We start from the raw sequence: 15,084 nt of genomic DNA on the forward strand, positions 1-15,084 counted from the left end.
CTTTCGTGGGAGTGGGTGCCCTTGTGCTAGGAGATTAGCAGAGAAGGAGTTCAGCAGGCTGGTCCAGGAGCTCTGCTTATAGCTCCATTCTGCTTTCAGGAGCACTGAGCTGTGGGTGCTAATGTTCAATGGGGATTGAAACTTGCTTCCCCTCTCAGATGTGCACATTGATTTTTCTTAATAAAAATATTTGTTGTGGTAAAGTAAAAAGTATATGTTATATATAAAATGTAGAATTTGCCATTTTTAACCGTTTTAATTGTACAAATTAGTGGAATTAATTACAGGCAGTATTGTGCAACCATTACCACTATCTATTTCCAAAATTTTTTCATTGCCCAGAACAGAAATTTTGCACACCTCGTTCCGCCCTCCCCCTAGCCCGTGGTAACCTCTAATGTACTTTCTGTCTCTGTGAATTTGCCTATTATAGATATTTTGTGTCAGTGGAATTATGAAATATTTGTCCTTTTGTATCTAGTTGTTTTGCTTAGCATAATGTGTTCTGGATTCATCCATGTTGTGACACATATGAGAATTTTATTTCTTTTTATAGTTGAACAATATTCTATGGTGTGAATACACTACATTTTGTTTATCCATTCATCTACCGATGGGTGCTCGGGTTGCTTCTACTTTTTGGTTACTGTGAATGCAGTGACATTCACATACAAGTATCTGTTTGAATCCCTGTTTTTTTTCTCTGAAAGATTTTGTTTATTTTTAGAGAGAGGGGAAGGGAGGCAGAGAGGGAGAGAAATATCAGTGTATGAGAGATACATCCACCAGTTGCCTCTCACACGCCCCCAACTGGGGACCTGGCCCACAACCCAGGCATGCGCCCTGACTGGGAATCAAACCCGTGACCCCTTGGCTCCCAGGCCGACATTCTATCCACTGAGCCACATTAGTCCGGGCTGAATCCCCATTTTCAATTATTTTGGGTAGATCACTAGGAGTGGAATTGCTAGGTGATATGGTAATTGTACAAATGACTTTCTGAGGAGCCACCAGACCCTTCCCCGGTGGCTGTGCCATTTTGCACCCCACCGGATACTTGCACCCCACCAGATACACACACGGTGCCAGTCTGTCCACATCCTTGCCAATGTTTGCCATTTCTATTTTTTCTTATGACAGCCACGCAGGTGGGTGTCAGACAGTGTCTCATTGTGTTTTTGATTTGCATTTCTGTAGTGATGGCTGATGTTAAACATCTTTTCACATGCTTGTTTTCTTCGGGGAAATGCCTGTTTGAGTCCTTTGCCCAGCGAGTTGGTTTTTTTGCCTCTGCACCTTTCTCCCTGAGGTCGGAATTGAGCCTCATCCGGGGGGACTATACGCCTACAGAGAGGGGAGGCGGCTGTGCAGAACTGGAGCATCACGCTCACTCTCTCGTGATTCATTTCAGCCCCTCAGCCCGCCGAGTTCTCACCAAGCAGGAGAAAGGAATCAGTAAGCGTATGGGAGTAACCCAGCTGATGGGCGGCAGAGGCAGCGGGGGTCACTCCCAGTCTCCTCTAGAAGCAGACAGGCCTTTCTCAGAAACCTCACACCCTCTGCGTGTCCTTGACCGTATGTTTTGTTTTAGCGGATTACCCATTGTTTTCCTCCCAGCTGCTGGGTCTGTGTACTGAATGGAGCAGCATTTGCAGGTGCCCAGGGTCTCCGCAGTGGGAGCCCACAGTTCCTGATGTGCAGGCCCTTCCAGTCCTGGGCAGTGGGCAGGGACACCAGCGTGGAGCATGCAGGACTGACCAGGGACAGTGTGACTTCTCCGTGGGTGCCCCCCCGGGGGAGAACCAGAGGGCTGTGTCTAGGTTTCAGAACAAATGTCCGGGCCTGAATAACAGCAGGAACGAACGGCAGGGCGGTCGGCAGGATGATGTTGGTGCTTCTTAGCTGTTGGCCCTTCTCTGGTTTGATCTTGAATCTGTTGTGGGACCCCACCTTCAGGGGCCAGGAATGCCAGCCTACCCGTCTTTGTGCTGTGGGTTTTCTTACAGGGTCATTGGAGAGGATGAGGCCTGTGTTTTGGCGGGGCCTCGTGCTGGAGAGAGGGAGGAGGCCATGCCTCCACTAAGCAAGGAAGTGCCTTCTGGAAGATGCACTTGTGTCCTGCATTTCTACAATAGCGGTGGTTGATTTTGTGGGGGTGAGGTCCCACACCCCTTTGGGAACCTGAGGGCTGTGGATACTCTTCTAGAAAATGCACGTAAAGGTTTGCACATCCTCCCTGGGGGCTACGGCACCCCTGCTCCATAGTGGAGGCTGGGTTAAGAGCTGGCCCTAGAGAGGGCAGGAGCTGGAAGGAGAGGTGATTTGGGGACTGGGCAGCGTTTCTGGTAAGTGGGAGTTGGGTGGCACAGAGTGAAAGGTCTGTTGGTCCCTGGGAGGAAAAAAAAGGTCTTTGATCAAGTTTCCATCCTAAATGCAAGGGGATACGGACAGCTTCCCTTCATGGCTGGGATCAGCCTTGCCCACCACGTCAGCCGGCGTTGCAGAGGCAACCTCGGCCGTAGGAGCAAAGCCACGCAGCCCCCGTGCCTGCTCCCCGGGCCAGCCCCTGCCTCCTCTGAGGAGTGCATCTTGTCTTTCTTTTTCCAGAGACGGCCCCCACGTCTGCATACTCATCTCCAGCACGAAGTCTTGGGGACACAGGGATCACGCCTCTGTCCCCTTCCCATATCGTGGTAAGAAATGTGTACCTGTGTGGGAGTGTGTGCGGATCACCTGTGGCTTTCTGGGTCTGCTCTCATGAGGCTACTGAGCAGCCCCTCATGTTCATGGGTGGCGATGAAATGGTGTTGACACCAGCCATTGCACCCTCCCCAGTCCTTTTCCCACCCTGGGCCTGGTGTGGCTGGGCCTGGGCTTTCCCACCATGGGCCTGGGTGGGCAGCAGGAGCGGGCCCGTGGGAACAGCCCTTTAACGATGCGGTGCTCAGAGGGTGCGAGACATCTCCTTGGAAGGAAGCAGCCACATCCGGCTGGTGAGTCAGTGAGAGCCAGTGGCTTTGTCGACTGCAGTTCACTGCCATGCTCGAGAGCCTGTGGCTGTGTAATCACTTCTGCAGCAGCTAGTTTGGGAGAGGGGGCCTGTGTAGGCACGTGCCTGCAGTGAGGGGGCTGGGGCTGGGCTGTGGCTCCTGCCCTACCCCACCCCGAAGGGGTAGGTAGTGTAGGCAGTCATGCAAGGGACTTACATGGACCCAACCAGAAAAAAAGGGCCAGAAGCACAGGGAGGCTTTGTATGAGCTGTTCAGATCCAGCAGGACCCCTCTGAGAAGGACGACGGAGCCCCCCAGGGAGGGACGCCGGCTCATCCTGGTTTTCCCAGAACTGCCTTGTGTTGCGTGGGAAGTCTTGCCTCTTCACTCCTGGGAAGACTGAGAGGCCTGGTCACCAGTGGCCAGTCCTGGGCACCCTGAACGTTCCCTGTAAGAGCTCCAGGGTCACCTTGGGCATGTGGCAATGGGGGGCAGAATGAGGAGAGGCCAGATGGGGGGCTCTCACCCCTGCTCTAACCAATGTACTCAGAATCCCAAATTGCTTGCTGTGATCATTTTTAGTTCTATGCTGAAACAAAAAGTCTACAGTGCTTTAAAAAAACAGGTAGGAAACCTGGAATGGTCAGGCCCAGTTCCTTGACAGACGAAGAATGGCTCAGGGCCCTGAGGGACAGGACCCACCAGAGTCCTGTGTGGTTATGATAAACCAGCAGGGTCCCTGGTAAGAGGAGCCCTGCTCCTGGGCATGACACACCCTGGCAGGTGGAGCTGTCACCTGGGAGGTGCCCAGGGCATGGCTGGTAAAGCCCTCAGCCAGTGGCAGGACATCTGCACAGGGCCTTGGGGGGACAGTGAGAGGAAGGTCATGTCATTCAGGGAGCCCCCAGGCTTCCAGCCCTGATGGTGGAGCTCACGTACAGTTAATAAAGGGAGCAGAGACGAGCTGAAGGCAGGTGCCCTTGCTCAGTGGGCACGGTCCTTCACTTAGGGGCACTTGCCTGTGCTGAGGCTGGCCTGCTCTCTCCCCAGGGATTGAGCTAGAATGTGGACTGTCCTCTGTGGCATCTGGGCAGGCCGGGACCGCCTGGGGTATCTTCCTGAAGGCCAGGTGTGCCCCCCCCTTATCTTATTTGATATATCTGCAGAATGATGCCGACTCCAATGTGTCAGAGCAGCCAACGTTTCTCGTGGTGGTGGCCATCGACTTTGGGACCACATCTAGTGGCTACGCCTACAGCTTCACCAAGGAGCCAGAGTGCATTCACGTGATGAGGTGAGGGCTGCGGACCAGGAGGGGCCACTGCACCTGGGAGACTTGGTGGGGGGACAGGGGATAGGGAGATGGATTAGTTCAAGGAGCACGTGAATGGCACTTTGGTGGCTTCTGGATTCTGGCCCAACTCAGCCCAAGCTCACTGTGCCACTTCGGGCAAGCCACTTTTGACCTCCGGGTTCCAAATCTGTGGTCTGTAAAAGTGTCGGTTTAATTCCGACTTAGTTGGTCTGGGGAGGGGCGTGAGTGGCATGTTTGAAACCTGTCCCGGGCGCTGTCAGCCTGCAGCCTGGAGGAGAGGTGCCCCACTTAACAGGGTGTCTGTGGTGGACACGTACTGTGACCTTGAGCAATTGCTAAACCTTCCAAACCTCAGTTTCCTCACCTGTGGAATGGGGGTGATGACAATCCTGCCAGGCAGGGTGCTTGTGCAAAGTGCAAATGAAGTGAAGTTTTCGGTCAAGTGCTGAACACAGGGTGAATACAAGCAGGGAAGGTGCCAGTTCTTCCAAGCGATGGCAGTGGCTGCAGCAGAAAGCATCGTGCCTGAGAAAAAGCCAGTGAACCCCGAAGGTCCCCCTGGCGTTGCCCTGAGCCTCCTGGGGCACGATCTGCGCTGAGGACGCTCCCTGTCCCACCCCGTGCACACAGCAGCCCAGCAAGCCCTCCCATCCACCCTGTCCACACATGGCCAACTGCCTATGAAGATTCTGGTCTGTCCAGTGCCAATACCAGCTCCCTGCATCCAACCATGGCCTCTTCCTGCAGAGTCTTTGGCTCCCACCACCTTCCCAAACTCGTTTCTCACACTTCCTATGTGTAGATACAATCTTCTCATGTGCGCTCTTATTGTTTAACCCGCACACTCATGCCCCGTGCTTGCCCACCTCTGAGCAGCCTGTGGTGTCCTTGCCTCCTTCAAGTCCAATTGTCTGTCACCCCCCCAAGTCCATCTTGAGCCCGACATTGTTCTCCCTGCCCCACCAGCTGGCACCTCTGCCTTCTCTGGCCCTGGGGCATGTCCCTGGGATTCCAAAAGAAGGTGCCATACCCTCTGTCTTCCCTTGGTGGCAGGCGATGGGAAGGAGGTGACCCTGGGGTGTCCAACCAGAAGACCCCGACCACCATCTTGCTGACCCCTGAGAGGAAGTTCCACAGCTTCGGGTACGCCGCCAGGGACTTCTACCACGACCTGGATCCCAACGAGGCCAAGCAGTGGCTGTACCTGGAGAGGTTCAAGATGAAGCTGCACACCACTGGGGTAAGCAAGCCTCTCCCTGCCCCGGGGTCCCCTGCAGTGGACAGCCGGGACTCCTCCAGGCTTGTGAGGGCGGGTCCTTCCAACCCAGGGCACCCTCCGCTCCTTCCCAAGCAGAAATCCATGTCCATTAACCTTGATTTCAGCAACAACCGGGAGCACCCAGCACTTCCGTGGACCACGTAGCCCTTCTGATGTGCCCGCGGGCGGGCGGGGGGATGCTCAGCACATTTAACACTGGTTTGCCTTGGAAACTGACCAGTCAGAGTGGATGCTGGCTGGGGCACAGGCCTGAGGCCTGGGGCCTGCAGACTCTATGCCAGGGGATCCTTCTTCAGTTGCTGGATTTTGGGGAGATCAGGGAACCCTGAAGGAGGGACTTAGGGATGGGGACATTTGGAGGGTAAGGGCAGTGGCTGTTACCTAGCCAGTTCAGAAGTAATGACTGGCCCATCAACCCCCAGCCTGGGAAAGGGGGAAGCTCAGGAAGTCAGTTGCTCAATAACTGGAGGCCCTACACCCCTGCCCCTCCCAGCAGATCTGCCCCCAGCATGTCCAATCTCTGTGAGATGTCTAGGGCAGCTAGGGCTTCTCCTTCAAGCTTTGTGGATATTTTCCTTAATTCTCAGTACTTAGAGATTCAGGGTGGTGATAGTGTTTAAGACCAGGACTCTGGGACAGGCATCCTGGGTTTAAATTCTGCCTCTGCCACTGTCCAGACACTTAATCCAAGTCACTAAGCTGTCCATGCCTCATTTTGCCTCATCTGTGAAATGGGCACACTGATGGTGCCTCTTTCATGGGGGTTTGGAAGGATGGAAGGAACCAAAATACACTGAGCTCTAGAACCGTGCTGGTACTGCCTCAGTTCTGGTCGATCGCCAGCTCCTATTGCTGTTGCTTTCACGTGTCGACGCTCCATGCTTGCAGATGACAAAACAAATATTAGGGGGGAACCCAGCAACAGAGCCCCCCACTTTCCAGGGCTCTGTGCTCGTGGTGTGGTTGTCACTCTGCGAAGCAAACTGGCTTCTGCTGGAGAGGCACCCTTCCCACTTCACCCTGATGGGACTCAGGGCTGAATTTCAGCTTGCATGGGTGGATGCACAGGAATTTTTTCAGTTTGAATTTTTAAAATTCTGAGCCTGTGGCTTCCAGGTGCTCGGCCACATTTCTGAGCCTGGGAGCCACTGTCCAAAAACTGGGGTGTCTCTACTGAGCATCAGGGGCAGGAAGTGGCCGGCTGGGAGGAGGGAGCTTGTGCAAATCAATCAGGATGACTGGCAGGCTTCCCAGGGCTGGGTTAGCAGCAGCTTGGTGCACCCTCGCACTCCCAAGGGCAAAGCCTGGTCACCCAACCAGGATCCATTTGGAGGCCTCACTGATTCTTTTTTCTTTGGTGGTAATGAGCCTGTTGGTTCTGGGGTGCTTGGGGGCTTCCTCTGCCCATCCCCACTCTGCGGGGACGTTTCTTGTCATTTTTTAATGACTTCAGTCCATACAGCATTTCGCAGAGCATCCTCTACCCCAAGGACTCTGGGCGCTCAGCCTCTGGTGAAGGAAGGGAGGCAGGGGTGCTGGGCTCCCAGCCGATCAGGCAGCAGAAGCCTTAAAATAGGAGCTCTTCTATTTTGGTGACTTGGCCAGCAGCTCATTGGGGAACGAAAGCTTCAGGTCTGTTTGGCATCGTGCATGTTAGTGAGTTGACATGATTATGTAAGCCTCTGCTGGGGCGCTCCTGAGGGCGACCCTGTGTGTCCATGAGTGGAAATAGTGTGCGAATTGCACTGGCCATGGTGTCTGCTGCCTTTCTCAGTTCCTGGGCTCTGTCACTGCCCTGAAACCTCACTCCCAGAGGATTTGAGGTGGGGGTGGGGAGAGAGAAAGGAGGGAGAAGTGGAGGCGGGGCTGAAGGGAACAGCCAGGGCCTCCTACCCAGTACAAGGGTATACCTCCAGGCCTGTGTTGGGAGGACACCCCATCCTAGTCTGCCCCTCCAACAGTGGGAAACACAGATACGGTTTACCAGCTTCCCCATAATTCTGTGTAGCCATTTTTAAAGCTAGAAAGTGTGTCTCTCTTTTGCCTTCTTACTGTTTCATTCCTCTCTTCCTGGCAGGACCTCACCTTGGATACAGACCTGACAGCAGCAAATGGCAAGAAAATCAAAGCCCTGGAAATCTTCGCTTACGCCCTGCAGTACTTCAAGGAGCAGGCGCTGAAGGTAGAACACGTGGCAGCGCCTGTGGTGGGCGGTGCACTTGCTCCCGAGGGTGCCTGCAGGGAGACAGGGTGGGCTGTGCCTTCAGAAAGCAGGATGCGTCCTCTTAACTGCTGGGGGGGGAGGGGCAGGGGGAGGGCGGAAATGGTGCTGCCACCGAGGAAACAGTTTGGCATGTCCTCAAAAGCTTAAACAGGGTCATCGCAGGAGACCTGACAATTCCGCTCCTTGGTGTGTACCCAAGAGAAACGGAAACACTTATTCACGCAAACACTCGTACGTGAATGTTCGTAGCATAACTACGCGTAGTAACTAAAAAGTGGAAACAACCCACATGTCCATCAGTGGAGGAATGGGCAACTGAATGGGGTCGAGCCACACAGTGGAATATTACTCAGCCACGAAAAGGAAGGAAGTATTGGTCCGGCCCAGCATGATGCACCTTGAAATCGTCATGCTAAGTGGAAGAAGCCAGACCCAAAAGGTCACATACTGCTTGATCCTTTTATACTCCACATCCAGAATAAGCAACTCCATGGAGACAAAAAAGTAGATAGTGGTTGCCGGGGTGGGGGGAGAGGGATCAGGGAGTGGCTGATAAAGGGTGTAGGTGATGGAATTAAGTAGGGGCGCTATTTGCACAAACCAAGAGAATATTCTAAAACTCACTGAATTGTATGCTTTATAAGGGTGAATTATTATGGTATTTTAAACACATCTCAGTTTTAAAAAATGAGAGGAAAGACAAGAGACACATGTAGCACCTGTGTGATCTTGGGTGAGGTGCTCAGTGTCTCCAGTACCCACAGCCCTAACCTGAAGGCAGAGGCAGGTAACTGCGCCTCGGGGTCATCGGATAGAAAATGAAACAATAGCCCTGAAGTGCCTTCCTCAGACCCGGCACAGAGCAAACACTTGGCATAAACGATTGCCGCTGTCCCTCCTTCTCCCCCTCCTCCACTCCCCACCGCCACCCCAGAACCATGGAAGAAGCTGGCTGTGTGAGTAGCCCCCTGGGACCGCCCTGACAAGGCTTGTGTGGCGATGGCCCAGAACACGGAAAGTGGCTGATTTCTAAGTGGAATATAGCTGTCCACTCAGCGTCCCCTCCTGTGGGCATGGCACTGAGTGAGTGCAAATCGGGTGATTAAAGAGCCTTGTGTATTGAGCTTTATTCAAAACCGATTGGGAACTTCAGAAGCATTTGGTATTTTGTGATCATTAGAAGAAACCTAGTGAATTCTAGAAATGGAATGGGATGGAATAGAATAGAATTAGAGTAGAATTCTAGAAATAGGGCTAGAAGGAGACAAAGACGTAGGAACATGATACTGCTTTCATTTATTCAAGTACTTTTTTTGGGGGGGTACTTTTGAGGTGCCAAATCCTGTGCATTTTCCGGCAGTGTAGAAATAAACACAGTGTGAAGGAGCATGCAGTTAATAGTCAATGGCTTGGTGTTGTGAGGGGTAACTGAGATTTCAGTGTTGGGAGCAGCAGGGAAGGCTTCCTGGAGGAGGCGGATTGGGGGGCCTCTCTCAGGTGCAGCTGGAAGGCCAGGTGTTTCAGGCTGGTGGAAGAGCACAAAAACAGTTCAGGGGAAAGAAAATGTAGCAAACAGCCATGGGAAGCAGGTAGTTTGGGGTTGGCGAAGGGCAAGGCTGGGGATGCAGCGGGGCTGTGAGTGAGGTTGGGACGAGACTGTGCAGAGCCTCGAATACCAAGCCAAGGAACTTCTGGGTAGTAGGGAGCCATCAAAGGATTTCTAGCAGAGGCGTGGACACCTTGGCCACAGGGTGGGTACTAGAGGGATGGAGACCACAGTGGTCCCGAGGCTGACCCGAGGCGGGGGACAGCCCTGTGGAAGCAGCCGATGCAGACCCTGCTGCAGGTTTGTTTGAGGCCTGAGGGTAAGGCCCTGAGTGAGACCCGGGGAACTGTGGGGTCATTTGGAGAATGTGAAAATACAGAAGAAAGAGTGGGTTGGGGGAAGGGATGAAGTGGGTCTTGGAAGAAAATTCTACAAGAAAGGGAGAGGGGAGAGAGAAAGAAAGGACGCAGGAGAGAGACGGGAAGGCAGGGGCAAGGTGCAGCACTGGGACCTGGAGAGGGGATAGTGCCCTCATGCCCAGGGGCAGCAGAGCAGACCAGGAGGGGCACTGAGAGGGGGACCACTGTCATCCTGAAGGGCACAGATCCCAGAGGGGAGGGCGCAGTGCCAGGTGGCCCAGGTGGCCACGTGGGGGCCTGTCTGCCTGACCACAGGTGGCAAGACTGAGAAAGTTGAAGGAGCAGAGGGAGGCAGAATGCTCAGAGGCCCTGGATTTAGAGGAGGAGCCACAGGGAAAATTTAGGGCTTGAGAAAATCCATGACCCTGGGCCAAGTTGACCGAGAAGGAAGGAATGCAGGGCTCATCTCAGAAGGGAGGAGGCAGAAGGTCAAGCAGGGCCCTGTGGTGGGTGGTTGCGGACTTGGCAGCTCAGCCTATGGCTCAGGGACAGCTAGCGCCTTCTCCCTGCAGGGAACGTGAGAAGAAACTCTGTGAGGAAAAGCCGTTTGGGGAGATGTACAGGAGCTAGGCCCTCCACAAGAGGGCTGACAAGTGGATTCGGGGGGACTGTTGTGTGTTGGGCCGGAGTAAGCAAATTTAGATCTTGAAAATCCCATGTACAGCGTAGCCTCATTCATGAAGGAAAGCAAGTGGAAGGGCCTGACAGTGAGACCTCCAGTTCACATCAGGTTCCTTATTCTCCGAGCTGTTCTCTGCCTGACTGCTTATCCAAACGGCTCTCTGTAAAGTGAGGGCAGCCGTCACTCAGGGTTCGAGCCTCTTCCTGTTTGTTGTCGAGATAGTCTGCACGGTACTGGGCGGCCTGCCCTCCTTCCCAGCACACGCCTGGTGCTTGCCTGCTTTTGGAGGCCAGGCCAGACCTGCAAGGAAAGAGCACATGATAAAAAAGAAGATAAAACAGAAACAAAAACAAAAAAATGGCTGCTTCACATTGGCCCAAAGCAGAGATGTTTTTGATGGACATTTTTTAAAAAGCATGTTGAATATACGTACTATCACCAAACTGTGCACTTACAAATAGTACATTTTCTGTGTGTTTTGTCATAATTAAAAATGAAAAAAATTTTGAAGGCAGGAAAAAATAAAGTTTATTGATGGAAGAGGAAGTGAGTTCAGAGAAAGGGTGGGTCAGTCCAAAGATAACTGTTTGAAACAATGGGGAAAGTGTGACACCCATCAGGAAAAAAGCCCCAGCAGCCTGTTCATCCGAACCACGTGCAGAAGCACATTAGTGCGTGTTCAGTTTGGTTTCAGGTTTGTCCCGTGACTGTGGCAGCAGGAGGGGAGGGGCCGGGAAGGAGCCAGTGATTGTCAGAGGTCTCCTCTGGGGCAGACGCTCCACGTGCATTCTCATTTAATTTTGCCGCTCATGCTATGGGTTAGTTCTGCTCTCCCCACGTCACAGATGGAAATACCGAGTCAGAACTGGGCCAGAGACATGCCTTGTCTACGGGGACCTGGTGGAAACCCTGAGGCTTTTGCTCATCCTGTTTATCCACATGCTCTAACCTTAACCCGCAGTTAAGAACAACATGTTTCAGTCATGTCTCTCCCGTCCTTCCCTTCCTGCTGGGAAAACTCCCCTGATGTGCTGGGCTTGAGGGGAGGTAGGTGACCCTGACAACCGTGACAACTGCCACCGCAGTTAGGCATTATTGTGGGCCAGACACGGTTCTAGACAGGAGACCACGTGTCGCAGTTAAGACACTGGCCTTTTGAGTCAACGCCTGAGTCCAGATTTTGGCTCTGCACTTTCTCTCTGTGTAAGACAACGTAGTGAGGCCTTCGTTTGCCATCTGTGGGAAAGGGGCAGAGTTATAATCCCTCCCTAACAGGATTTGTGGCTGGATTAATGGAGACAAAGTACGCCAAGTACCTACGACTGACACAGAGCAAACTCCCCCTGAGTAGAGCTCTCAGAAAAGTGTCAGTCCCTCTAACAACCATAGGAGCGAGGCGTTATTACCTGTGTTGTACAGATAAGGAACCTGAGGCCCGAGAGGTTGTCACTTTTTCCTCAGTCACATGGCTAGGAAGTGGCCAGGGGCCTCCGATCTGCCCGCCTCTCGCCTGCGCTCATGTTCAGTGAGTAAAGGAGCTGGGAGCTCCCTGCTCACTGAGAAGACAGAAAACAGCCCCTTGTTCCCTGGTAAACTCTGGACGCCGTGGAAGTTCAGTTCATAGCCAGGAAGCCTGGGTTCTCAGCGAAGCCGCCAGAGGAACAGCTGTGTCCTCTTGACCTGTGGCACTTTGCTTGGCTTTAGGAGCTGAGCGACCAGGCGGGTGCAGAGTTCGAGAACTCCGATGTCAGATGGGTCATCACAGTGCCTGCCATCTGGAAGCAGCCTGCCAAGCAGTTCATGAGACAAGCTGCCTACCAGGTGAGTGCAGGGGTGGAGCGGACAAGGGCCGGGATGCCCATGGTGGCGACTGCCCAGGATGCCGCAGGTGTCCCCCAGTACGCGCAGGCTTCTTCCTGGGGGAGGGGTGGGGTTTGGACTGACCAGGGGGAGGGGCCGGGCTGTTTTCTTTCCGGCTCCAGGCATTTCCAGGTCCCATGGCCACTGCAGAGTCCCTGGGGCTAGGGGTTCAAACTGCGGATCAGAGACATTTCTTCATGGGAGACTGCGATTGAGAATTTCAAGTAAAAGGCTTGGAAAACAAGACCATTTGAATAAGGAAGGAATCAGGAAGGAATCGAGACAAGGCCCTGGGTATGGGCCAGGCAAATCAGCTTGGCGCTGAGGCGGAAAGCTGAACAAATGCAGCCGGGAAATAAAGGAAATCCGGTTTTCCTCCGCTTGTTTCACCTGTGCACGCCCCGGAGCATGAGGGCTGTCACACCTGTCTGGTGGCAGACCCTGGGGGGGCCGTGGCACAGTAGGGAGGGTGCAGTCAGCACAGCGCCATGAAGATGGAGCTTTCGGGGCTGATGGCCAGCCCGTCCCTCGTGGGCACCTCGGCACCACAAACCATCACAGCCACCAACCCGCACACAGTTTGCAGACAGCTTGAGCCACAGCAGGGTTTGCGTGAGGGCCTGACTCCCTGGCAAGACGGGCTGGTGGCACTGACCTGCTGTTTGGATTCTGGGATGGCGCTGGCTCCTGTGTACTTGCTTACTTGGTCCCTTCGGTTAATGAATGCCCACCCGGGGGCCTGGGTCAACTCTGAGTCCTAAAAATCCATGTGCAGAGCCATCGATCTGAGCCAGGCTAGGGAAAAGTCAGCAAGGTAATAGATGTCCTGTGCCCACCACCACACCTCTCAGGAGACAGCCAGCTTTCCCAGGGGACACACCTCGGACGCTGAGTTTGTGGCCACGTATAGGAACCTTTCTTTTTAAAACACCCACCAAACCCACCCTGAGTGTGGGAATGTAGTACAGTGGGCACCTCAGTGTCGTGAATTGTAGTCAACACTTAAGGCTTCACTCCAGGTGGCAGGTGGAGTCCAAGGGAGGGGCAGGTCCCCTCCTTTCCCGGTCTCTTTCTTCCTTCCCCTGCCCCAGGCCGTCTCCTCTGCTCTCCCCTTCCTCCGTTCAGCGTGAGAATCTGGCTCAGTCTATGAAGCTGCCAAAAATAGACTTGTTTTCATAGGGATGAAGGAAAAGGGTGGGAGTTCTAAAAGGGGCAACTTCTTTAAAAAGAAAGAAAGCACAGACGCTTCAGCTGCCCACAGAAGCCCCAGCGTCCCAGACCTTTCCCGTGGTCCCGGCCTCGCAGGTCGTGCCCACAGACAGGACCCTGGGACGCGGTCTGGGGAGACGCGCCCGGGGAGACGCGCCCCAGTGTCTGAGCTTTTCCCAGGAAGGAGACTCAAGATTCATGGTTTTGACCCTCGTTTTCCAGCCCACAGGAAGACCTCAGCAATGAACGTGTGACCCGGAAAAGGGTCAGTTCTTATTTTTAGCTTGAAAAAGAAAGAGGTGCAGTGACCAGTAGATTTGTCAGGGCTGTTCAAAGTCCGGGCCAGCTCTTCCAAGGACAGCAGCTCTGAAACAGTGGGGGTTGGGGTGGCCTCTTAGCATAGGGGCTGTCGAGGAGGCGGAGACTGGGCGTGGCCTTCTCCCAGGGTCATGGCCTTCTCTGGGGTTTGGCCGAATCAAAACTGGAACCATCATAGCACCTCGGAGAGAGGGGTCAGCGGGTCCTGAGCAGGGCCAGTGTGTCAGCATTTATGGAGGCAGGGACTTCGCTTTCCGAAGCCCAAAGAGACTCTGCAAGCAGGCCTGTCTTCTCAGTCCTGGGTGACTTCTGTTGGGTGCCATGACCATGCAGCTTAGTTTTTGACCTTTTGTGACTCTGGTTTGATACTTGTGTTTCATTTACAGTCACTGGATGGATTCCGGGATGGCAGGGACCGTTCAGTCACTGTTTGCTCACTCATTCATTTATTCATTCAACAGGCCTGTGCTCAGGGTGTTCCGTGTGCCGGGGCCCGTGTAGGCACTGGGTTCATATCCCCTTCTCCAGCTGCTTGCTGCGGAGTGGTTCACTGAAGTCTTTCGTACTTCCGGGAGGGGGCAGAGGGCACGTGAGGGGCACAGTTGCTTTGCTGGCTTTTCTGTGGTCTCTTGACGACAGAGTCCCCGTGGCAGAATGGAAATGAAGCTTGCCAGTTTGTGACCAAAATTAGCATCTCTCCCACTCTCCCTCTTCACCCCATTTATTATATAAAATAAGGAAGATGTATGCCTGTGATGGTTAGTTTTACATGTAAACTTGACTGAGCTGAGGGGTATGCAGATATTCGGTCAAACATCATTCTCAGTGTGGCTGTGAGGGTGTTTGGGGGTGAGAGGAACATTTAAATCAGTTGCCTAGGTAAAGCAGATTGCTCTCCCTAGTGTGGGTGGGCCTCGACTAATCCGCTGAAGGCATGAGGACAAAAGGTAGAACTTCCCTAGAATAAGATGGAATTCTGCCTGCCTGCCTGCCTGCCTCCAAACTGGGGCCTTGGTTGTTTTGTGTTTGTTTGTTTGTTTGTTTTGCCTTTGGACTTGAACTGAAATGGCTGCTCTTCCTGGGTCTTGAACCTGCCGACAAGGGAACTACACCATCATTGGCTGCCCTGGTCCTCCAGCTTGCTGACTGCACATCTCCGGGCTTGTCCGTCTTCATACTCATGTGAGCCAGTTCCTCACCATAAATCTCTTTCTAGACATACATGCACCCTGCTGGTTCAGTTTCTCCGGGGAAACCTAACGTAGAACCTAAACAAAAAGCAGTTTGGTCCATCCAGCTCCT

At 53.5% G+C, this 15,084-nt stretch overlaps 1 protein-coding gene across 4 annotated transcripts in view; it reads left to right on the forward strand.

The window, feature by feature from the left end:
• Positions 1-15,084, forward strand: part of HSPA12A (heat shock protein family A (Hsp70) member 12A) — a 150,430-nt gene that overhangs the window by 107,681 nt on the left and 27,665 nt on the right. For all 4 annotated transcript variants that reach the window (XR_005068464.1, XR_005068465.1, XM_037059678.1 and 1 more), the window contains 5 exons: positions 2,608-2,693; positions 4,157-4,284; positions 5,359-5,545; positions 7,662-7,766; positions 12,100-12,216. Coding sequence is in view for 2 of the 4 variants with exons in the window: in XM_037059678.1 (XP_036915573.1) it covers positions 2,608-2,693; positions 4,157-4,284; positions 5,359-5,545; positions 7,662-7,766; positions 12,100-12,216 (623 nt within the window). In the remaining 2 variants the exon portion in view is untranslated. The remainder of the gene's footprint in view (positions 1-2,607; positions 2,694-4,156; positions 4,285-5,358; positions 5,546-7,661; positions 7,767-12,099; positions 12,217-15,084) is intronic.

The sequence above is a fragment of the Sturnira hondurensis genome, unplaced genomic scaffold (assembly GCF_014824575.4).
Source record: "Sturnira hondurensis isolate 20B ecotype Veracruz unplaced genomic scaffold, ASM1482457v3 Scaffold0011253, whole genome shotgun sequence".
Classification (NCBI taxonomy): Eukaryota; Metazoa; Chordata; class Mammalia; order Chiroptera; family Phyllostomidae; genus Sturnira; species Sturnira hondurensis.